Source organism: Procambarus clarkii, chromosome 72 (assembly GCF_040958095.1).
Source record: "Procambarus clarkii isolate CNS0578487 chromosome 72, FALCON_Pclarkii_2.0, whole genome shotgun sequence".
NCBI classification, from domain to species: domain Eukaryota; kingdom Metazoa; phylum Arthropoda; class Malacostraca; order Decapoda; family Cambaridae; genus Procambarus; species Procambarus clarkii.
Genome location: NC_091221.1, coordinates 6,572,185 through 6,582,462, shown reverse-complemented (window position 1 = coordinate 6,582,462; position 10,278 = coordinate 6,572,185). Strand labels below are relative to the sequence as shown.

At 36.5% G+C, this 10,278-nt stretch overlaps 1 protein-coding gene across 6 annotated transcripts; it reads right to left on the bottom strand.

Annotated features, from left to right (window-relative positions):
• Positions 1-1,947: 1,947 nt before the first annotated feature.
• LOC138356379 (uncharacterized) lies at positions 1,948-8,536 on the bottom strand. 6 transcript variants are annotated; one of them, XM_069312397.1, is made up of 6 exons: positions 8,380-8,536; positions 4,777-4,997; positions 3,567-3,618; positions 3,055-3,121; positions 2,641-2,716; positions 1,948-2,083 (listed from the first exon to the last, which is right to left on the bottom strand). In XM_069312397.1, the coding sequence occupies exons 2-6, from the start codon at positions 4,793-4,795 to the stop codon at positions 1,968-1,970; spliced, it is 330 nt and encodes a 109-aa protein (XP_069168498.1). In that variant the 5' UTR covers positions 4,796-4,997; positions 8,380-8,536; the 3' UTR covers positions 1,948-1,967. The 6 variants fall into 6 exon arrangements, 5 of the variants coding, with proteins under 5 accessions (XP_069168498.1, XP_069168497.1, XP_069168496.1 ...); XM_069312396.1 differs by lacking the exon at positions 8,380-8,536 and adding an exon at positions 7,696-8,041; XM_069312395.1 differs by lacking the exon at positions 8,380-8,536 and adding an exon at positions 5,376-7,689.
• Between the last annotated feature and the right edge of the window lie 1,742 nt (positions 8,537-10,278).

Genomic DNA, 10,278 nt, shown 5'->3' with positions numbered 1-10,278 from the left:
ATTCTGAAAAGCCTCTTCCTTGAGCACTTTTCTTCGCACTCCCACTCTATTTCCATCTTCCCTGATGGGTCTAAGTCTGCGGATGGTGTGGGCTACTCTGTTGTTTTTCCTGACCGTACTTACATGTGTCGCCTCCCTTCGGAGGCTAGCGTCTTTACGGCAGAACTTTATGCTATTCTCTATGCTCTTTGTCTCTTGCTTTCTCATTCTCATTCCTCTTTTGTGGTTGTAGTTGATTCTCGTAGTGCCCTCATGGCTCTAGGGTCCTTTAATCCTGTCCATCCGGTGGTCATTGAGATTCAACATTGGCTGTTTACTGATTTAAATTTAGAAATAAGAGAGTTTTGCTGGGTTCCCAGCCATATTGGTGTTTCAATGAGCGTGCGGATGCTGCCGCTAAGGAAGCTATCCGTTCTTGTCCCATCTCCCGTAAAGGTATTCCTTATTCCGACTTTTATCCTGTTATTCATTCTTCCCCGTTGGCAGGGTTGTTGGTCCTCTGTGGTTGGTAACAAGCTGCGTACTCTCAAACTTAGTGTGTCCCCGTGGCCTTCCTCCTACCACCGTAACCGGCGGTGGGTTGGTCATACCCGCTTAACTCACGGTCACTTAATGGAGCGCCGCCCTGCTCCTTATTGTCCGAATTGCGTTGTCCCTCTTACAGTTGTGCATATCCTTGTTGAATGTCCTGACTTCCAGGACGAGCGTGTGTCTTGCTTTCCGACCGTCCCTCGCAGTCACTTGTCCCTCGATAGAATTCTAGGTGAATCGGATACTTTTGATATCGTTCGCCTTGTGCGTTTTTGTTCTCGTATTGGCATTCTTGGTGATATTTAGCGCCCTCTGATTATTTCGCACTTTGATGGTGCTGCATGGCCTTCCCGGTTTGGTGTCTTCTTTTGGTAATTACCTTACCTTCATTGTTGTTTCATTTTAATGTGGTAGTTGTGATATGGATTGTTCTGGCTCACGTGCAAGGTCTTGGATTTTTTTTTTGTTTTATATTAAGAAATTGCCAGTCTTGTTACTATTTGTGGAGTTAGAGATCTGCATTAAGGCCTCAATATTATATTCTTTATAACGTAATCAGCTATTTTTGTGGTTGGTAATATTTAGATTAATGTCAGTGATGTATATGACCCCTTGTGGTATGACAGCATTTTTCCCCAGTCATTTCTTTAACAAATGAAAGGGTCCTCATAACCATTCTTTTGTCCTTTCTACCATGTACCTGTTTGTTGCTTCTTGGTCTTTCATTTGGTACTTTGGCTATTAAAACAATGGCCTTTGGTAATGTTGCAATTACCATTTCTAAAAAAAAATGAGCAGGTTCATTAGGCAGGGTTTGTTTTTAGCAAACAGTTTTACAAAAAAATTCCATTCCTTCAGGACCTTGCAGATGTTAGGTCAAACTAATTGACAGTAATCTGTTTTGCACTTTCAAACAATGATGGTTTTAATCTAGGTAAAATATTTCAGAATATCTGAAGAGTTTGGCAGACAAATCATTTAAGAGCTTTGATTAAATTTAAGTTACCAAAGACTTTGTGAAAACCATGTTGTATAGATGCTTCAGTGTCACTTTCCAAATGTTTTGTAAATTTAACAATGATCTTTAGTTAATTTAATCATAATTTGTACAAAGCTTAGGTGTTGCATAGCTTTAAATTCTTTAATATAAAAACTAAAATATTGACTGAAGTTTCTTCCACTTCAATATTTCAGACTAATTTGCAATATTTGTTAGTTTATGTAAATTGAATAGGTAGTCCACTTTTACATCTTTTCAATGCATTTTGCATGCACCTATGTAACAAGTTACAAATAGGTGTAAATTTTACCAATTATTTATTTTCAAAGTAAAAAAAATTCAGATGTTTAAACATTGCATCAATAGTAGTAAACAATAATTTCCAGCATAATTTCAGGATAAGGTATATAAAGTAGTTTCATTAAAATTGTTTTATTTAATAAGTTTTACATATAGTATTTATAATACATCTAATATTTATTACTGTTTCAGGTTGTGGGCCAGATGCTCCTAGATGAACAGAAGAGCCAAGACAACTCCAGAGACAATCACCTGTAAAAGAACAATAAACATTAAACAGGGACACTACTTTTATTATCACCAATGCTTAATAACAAGTCAAAAAATCCTAACATCCTATCTTTTAAGATAGGCTCAGCAAGGCCTATCCCTTCCTCTGATTTCAGTGCAGAGCTTGTTCCCTGAATGGGTGCATTACATCCACTTTAGTGCCCCCAACACATTGTACATATGCTTTACTCAAAGCACTGTACAATGCATGCCAGGCACTAAAGTTTTAGATGCATCCACCCATTCAGCAAACAAGCCCTGTGAGAATTAACAATGTAACCATTGTTAAGGGTCCCTAAACCTAAGCAAATCTAGTCCATCTATTAGATGGGTAGTAGAGCAAAGCTCTGAAAAAGCCATGCCAGGAAAATCTGCAGGACTGCCTGGTCCCCTTTTATGAAATGGGGTAGGATCAGTACAAACTGCATCAATCCCTGTGGGTTGTAACAGTAGGACATGGTTACACACCTATAAATGGACTAGATAAGAGAATTAAGATTAGGTCATTGATATAGCTAAAACATCAAATTCAAACTCACCCACTTTTGTAGATTTCCTTTTGCAGAGTAAAGGAGCCTCACTCCAAGCCAGTCCATGCATCATAATCACTTTCACCTGAAAAAATATTTCAACAAATTAATTTCAGATTTAAAGCCAATCTTGCTTTACTTTTCAAATTAGCATTCAGTACTTTACAAATTCAGATGGAAAAAATTTCTTTAAGGAATTTACCTTTCCTACATATTCTACTAGCAGTAGTAAAGATCTAATTTAGCAATATAAATATATATGGCAACAATTTGCCAAGTGTCAGTAAATGTCATTTGAGAAACTATCAACTGCACTTCAATGGCAATTTACATTTATCTTTAGCCAATGCTATATTGTTTAAGTTATTACTATTTTTTTACTTTTATGCAAATCTATTCAGATTAACCTTTACTACAACTCACCTGATTCTGTTTAACTCCTCCAACTGACAGAGGGACTTCTGGACTTTCCAAACCACATTCTGGAAAACTATATAAATTTAAAACCAAGCTAAAGTAAACATTGAATATTTTTTTTTACTTTCAAGGGAAAAATACCATCACTTAGAACAAAACTTTTCCTACCATTAACTTTATTTGACTCATGATTACCCTTAACAGTGTTATACATTTATAGATTAAAGCTTATTTAACAAACATTTAATGTTAACTAAACAAGATTTATATTTCATTAAAATTTTATTAATAAAACACCCTCTACTATGTTTATGATCTAATGCCCCACATTACAATTTTCACAATTTCAACATACCATTCTATTCAATACATTCCTGAAAGGACTGTACTTGCAGATATGGTACCCACTAGCCTAAGCCTAGACTTCCATACCCATTCAATTTCCATACCCTAATATTTAATAGGTTTTTAGCAATTAACTTCTACCCTCTAATTCCAATGTACACAACACTACTTACTGTAGATCTGCAAGTATTTTCCTGCAGCTCTGTTGCCAGGACCTTCCACAACCTGTCATGTGAACAGCAAATATTACTAAAAAGTTATTTGCATAGCGATGGCATTTTGTTCGTACCAGTTTAACAGTTGCTGTTTTAAATGGCACACTATCTTGTTGTCCCATCTTTATTAATTACAAAGCTATAGTCATTTCAAGTCAACATGCTATACAAATTTTATTTTCCAACAACTTTAGTCATGAACATTTTTCTGGAACATTGCAAAAACTTTAATTTAACCATGTATAACATTTGAATAAAAGCAATACAAAATATATATACAAATTTATTCTTTTGCAACCACTGCTTACTACTAGGGGGACATTTATTCTGTTGAATTATGTACCAAGCTTTTTAGTCTGAAAATTCATAATTAACCCAACTATACTACCAAGACCGATTTTACTAAATTTAGTAATATTTTTACACTAGCAACTATACAAGGCCATATTCTCTCCAGTTATCACCACACTTCTGCAGGTGTAAGGTTCTATCTCCTCCATCTGCAGCACTCTTGACCACACTTGGTCTTTATTATAAATTTCTTTATGAACCTGATACAGTACTGTTAATGGATTAATTGTGGGAACAATTTAGCTACAGTTCTGCCAAAGGAATGATTAATACACCATGCAAGCCAATATTAAAATTAGAAATATTTATTAAAAGCAGAAGTTTTTATCATATGGGATGTTATTTTAGAGGAATGGGTGGTGTGGTGGTTATGTTATGGTTGAGTAACATGGTACAAGAGGGCAAGTAGTTGCTGAGCAAGTATGCCAATTTCAATTTCTAGCAAACTGGCAGATACAGCAGAAGTGCACACTTTCGGAATGGACTCTAATGGCAGTAAAGTTCCTACTATAGAGTTACTGGCCACCATTCACTAATGACTAGGGGAAGTTAGCTCAGAGCATCTTTGATGTGCTTTGATGGCAACGAAAATGTTGCCCCCCCTTCAAAAGTTAAGCTTGTCTACAGCATTTCATTTTTAATTAACTATGTAAGGGGGAGATTCTGAATAGCAAGTGCATATAGGCACTGCCACTGGCTTATGGCAAAAGATTCTGTAGCAATAGAACTATAAGCCACACTTTCTCCCCCCCCCCCCTTCCTCCCAACTGTTCAGTGTCAAGAGGGGGGGGGGGTGTCCATTTACTGAACCACTTACATTTTAGTGTGGGCTTCATCCACTATTCTGATGTTAGCTGGAACATTTGTGCCACCTGCTGGTTTGAAAGGGAGGCATACCATGTGCCAATTCAGGAAGCTTTCCACGTTCCTCACTGCATGTCAGCTCAGGACCTCACTACCATGTTGGGAGGCAGTTGAAGACTAACCAATCAACATCCCAGGCTGGAGAGGAGTGCCAGCTCGGGGAGAATTTACCACCTGCAAAAAATTTAATACTCTTAATAATCTACACCATCTATCTCATCTTTACCTAGCCCCCAAACCTTACATTTGTCAGCATTAAACTGCATCTGGTAGTCTTAACCATTTCAAAACTATAGGGCATCGGTATTTTTTATTTGCCAATTCTGCAACTATTGCAGTCTAAACCATAATCTTGCGAATAACCGAGGTCCAAGGAGAGCTTTTAGGCACTACTTACAACACTTCTCCCAACTTAACCCCATTTATACTAATTTCCTTTGGTATAGCCATGACCTAATCTACTTCAGTCAGCATTCCCAATGATCCGAGCCCTATCAATTTTGCGCCACTATCAAAATCTCTGCCGAGGAGAAGGTACACAAAATCACAAACCTTATCACTATTTCCTCAACTATGCAACCTAATCCATGAACATTTAGTAATAAAACTATGCGATTCATGTATCTAGTCATGTTTCTCAAAAAGAGTAGAGAAATGGCACTTGCAATGTTAGATTCTAGTAACTTTCCTCACAATAGACTAAGCTAATTGGTCACTAACTTAAGCGTTAAAGTTAACTCAAACTTTTCCTTTAAAACTTGCTATATTAGGAACTTTCCACGACCGGCCTTTACCCGACATAATTAAATAGGGTAAAAACGGTATATTAAATGCAGTAAAACTACGGTAAATTCAATATGATAAACTGGCATTCTTTAAGGATGGGCTGCATAGTAAGTGAACTAAACTAAATGTTAAGCACCCTGGCAAACCACTTCGTTCTATTCAATTTCTTTATTTAATCACTTTGTCCGGCTAGAATTTTTAGATTAGATTAAAGGAACACCCTCCCTGGTAACGGCTGAACTAGTTAACCAAATACAAATATTTAGGTAAAATACTTTCATAAAACCCGTCTACTTCCCCCACCAGTAGACTTGTTCAGCTAAAGGCATAATGTAATGTTCCACTTTAGTAAATAAACACTTAAAAAAACACTACCCCATCTGTGTAGTTACCGGTTACCTGACATTCTACGCTTAAAATAACCCATCTATTCCCCATAGTTGTTCGATATAACTTACCTCTCACCCGCTGGTCGAGTACACAGCAGTATATATCCTCCTCCATCACTCACCGCGTGGATACTATTTCACTCTGGCCGCAAATTGCCTCAAATCACCTACGTTGTCCATAAACATATATAGAAGAGCAACTGACCGTAACACCCGTATAGCGATCATCACATAACGTGGGAACATTAGTAGTACTGCTGTCAAAACATAGATGGCGCCAGGACAAACGGTAATTCCTATGGACTCGGATACAAGACACTCCGTACATTGACAACATCGTACACTAATATTTTTACCACTTCGGACACCAGCTTTAGACGTTTCGCATATGTGTACGTGTTCCATATTAAAACGACAATATAATGCTATTAACAATTAAAATCTTCTATTTAACAGGCATATAGTTATTAAATGAAGTTTAGTGATGTAATAGACATAATCCGGAGTTGGTAAGGACGCCGCCCGCCAGCGTAAAAACAACACACCCGAATGCCCACAAACACGATACAACGCACAAAACACAACACTTCTGTCAGTTTTTTGATAAACTCCTTTTATATTTATTATGTGATAGTTATACTTGCATAAAATGATAACTATTATAGGTAAGCGCCTAATATTTAATATTAATCAATAAAAAAGAAGTCAGAAGCCACACGCCTGTCTGTACATGTCTTTTGTGTAAAAGTATTTTGGGCGCTCATGTACTTGTGCGCTAGCTGGCGTTCACAACTGTTCTCGCCTACAAGCATTAGAATTAAACAAACGAATTTATTTTTTCATTTATATACAAGAAGAGAAGGCTACTCTTGAGTCTGTAATATTCATCTGATCACTAGTCTCCCATTTGGTCCTCATTGATTTATAAAAAAAAAAAATAAAAAATAAAATGTTTATTTAGATAAGGTACATACATACAATAATTTTTTACAAAGATTGGTTGACTTATAGGTAGAGCTAGTACATACAATGCCTAAAGCCACTATTACGCAAAGCGTTTCGGGCATGATAAACTTAAATGACAAGCTTAATACTAATTGAGGATAATGAGTAGAATGAAAACAAGAAATGAAAACATAGATGAAAAAGCAGCACAAATACAATTATGTCGACAAACAGCGCTCTTAACAAAAAAAAAAAAAAAAAAAAAAAACAGACATTGGTTGACAATAGAAGGGTAAGGTAGGTTACAGGGAATTTATTAGGTATAGCTTCGTTTTTAACTTAAACTGGTTGAGAGAGGTACAGTCTTTAACATGGTTGGGAAGGTCATTCCACATTCTGGGCCCCTTGATTTGTAGAGCATTTCTAGTTTGATTAAGTCGTACTCTAGGAATATCAAAACTGTCTTACTTAAAACTTATCTTAACTTATCTTACTTAAAAACTTAATATCAAAACTTATCTTACTATTATTGAATGTCAATAACCGTATTATGCAATTTCAATTTCTTCTATTTCTTTCTTTATTATGCACCCCATACCCATCCCGTGGGCGGTGGTGTAAAGGATTACAGAGGCACATAATCGGTTCAGGAACTGAACCCTCTAGTTCGGTTAGCTAAGCAAGTAACAGTGTTTGACGCTAGTTACAAAATTATTATTGTTGTATACACATGTACACACACTCATACATACATGTATGTACGAGGACTGGATCACTGTGTACAGGAGGCTGATATGGCAGCAAACACTCTCCGGGCGACCATATATCTTGGATAAGTCGCTCCACACAATTGTCGCTTGGACCGTCGACTTCCTATGGCGTCACCTCTCACATATTTACGTCTCATTTCGTTATGAAATTAGATTATTTCAGAGTAAAAATAGGTTTGATCATGTTCTACGTGTAGCACCAACATTATAGTAAGTAAATATAATATATTTCTTCATTACTTACGTAATGCTAGGACGATTTGTGTAGTTTTGGGCCGATTTGGGCCGATTTGGGTAATTCTATGGACCCCACAGATCGAGCAACGGAGTAACTCTCTCAGAACAATGCTTATTTCACGTAAATTCGTTAATAAACGCAAATGTTTTTATATGTGTTGAGAAAGATAGAAATATAAGCTTCATTTTAAATACTTTACCATAGATATATATAAAGTTCTAATGAAGATACATGTGTTTTAATAATCGCTGAGCTCCGACCCCGCACAGACTGATCGACAGAGCAACTCTCTCTCAGAACAATGCTTATTTCACGTAAATTCATAAAAAAACACATATGTTTTATATGTCTCAAGAAAGATAGAAATATAAGCTTCATTTTAAATACTTTAACATAGACATATATAAAGCTCAAGTGAAGATACATACGTTTTTATAGTGGCATTCAGTAGCTTGTCGGTCATGGAATGCAGAAGCCTACGCACTTGCCAATATAGTGTGTAATTAACAAAGATACGCTTATAAAGCCTAAAATATTATATGCCTTCAGAAAGACAGAGATATGCTCGTTATTGTGAGTGCACCAAAGGAAATATATCTTGTTGGAGGACAAAGATATATCAATTCTAAAATAAGTTTCGACTCTCGCTCGGGCGAGAGATAGCGCGACTCTCGCCCCATCTAAAATGGGAATGGAAAATTACAATTAGCATTCAAATTTGACCGGACTAATCTGGTGTCTACGGCGATGGGATGGATACTATGGGTCGAATTATGGTATGTGAGGATGGGTTGGTGCCTGGTGATAGCTAATAATTGTAAATCTACCACATGGAAACTAAGCATTAGTAGCATAGGAACTATGAGCATTGTGACAAGTATTATGGTATCCCAAGGACAGGTTGCAACCAACATCAAATTAAACCAGATGTGGACAGATGCAACATAAGAAGAATACCAAACTGAATTAAACCACAGATGCATCAGCACATTTACCTACTCTTCTGGATCTTCAGACATGAGAGACATAGTGGCATTACTAGTAAGCCATGGTGTGTGGGATAGGCACCACAATGAGAAAAGCTAGATAAGCACCACAGTGAGGGCAGATAGTGAAAGACAGTAGCTATGACGGAGTAGTGGCATTACTAGTAGGCCATGGTGTGTGGGATAGGCACCACAATGAGAAAAGCTAGATCAGCACCACAGTGAGGGCAGATAGTGAAAGACAGTAACTATGACGGAGTAGATGTGATAATGCTGATAATGGAGCACCGCTTCTGGTTTTAGCTTCATAAGAGAATCATAAAAAAATAAATGTAAAATTGCAATGAGGAGCAATTCTTTCATATGCAAATGTATATAAAGATAATTAAAAATGAACCACTTCCAGCAATAAAATTTATTGACAAGCATCAAGAAAATATATAAACATTAAACTATGCATATGACCTATAAATATCAAAACAACACCATCCTTATGCATAAAGCAACATTTTTTATATCATTTAACAGTATTTAGAAATCTATAATAGGCAACACACAGGGTAAGATATCAACAAGTATTGAGTACATGCAATAACTAGACCTGCATGAGCACGTCATGGATAATAACTATGCTATACAGTATAGGCTAATTCTCCACTACCTAATCAGATGTACAATATGAATTGCATATGTCTTAGGGGTATGAAAACAAAATTGTTATATCTATTTACTAGATATCTGATAATTTATCACCAATAAATTTTTGTCATCTTCCCCTCAAACAAAGTATTTAGGACGTCATGTAAGCTACAACACTAAGCCTACAAAAGCTCCACCAGAACAGCATAAAGGTATGTCATCTAGTAATGTATAATGCATTAATGTAAAGCTATACAAGTGACAAAAAATGTACAGAAAAGAAAATCTAAAGAAAATAAAAAAGATAGAACATGACAAGGGCAACAACAAACAAAGACAAAACTAACACAACAGAAAGTTTTTGTTTGTTTACATGTTGAGGTTTGACTACTTCTGGAAAAAAAAGACACGTGGACTCTCTCCTTTGCCTTTCCGAATGAGGAGTTATGGTAGTATCATCTGCTTTAACCTCCTTCAGTGATGGTTCGCGTTCTTCTTCTTGAGTATATGGATTCACAAAAGTAACAGATTCGGAAATTCGTTGTGCTTTATAAGCCACTGGCTGGTATAATCCATGAGCTTTTGATATACTAGGAAGAGGTGGTAATTCTTTCCATGGTACACTCTGCTTTCCTGCAAGAGAGAGGATATCACTTCTAGAAGATGGACCTGGCACTGCAGGATCATGAACCTCTGGAACTG

Excerpts from the sequence above, each read along its gene's own strand:
- LOC138356379 (XM_069312397.1), bottom strand. Across the intron at positions 3,122-3,566 it reads AAAATACTTGCAGATCTACA|TTTTCCAGAATGTGGTTTGG; the intron begins GTAAGTAGTGTT and ends AAATTTATATAG. Across the intron at positions 2,717-3,054 it reads GAGGAGTTAAACAGAATCAG|GTGAAAGTGATTATGATGCA; the intron begins GTGAGTTGTAGT and ends ATATTTTTTCAG.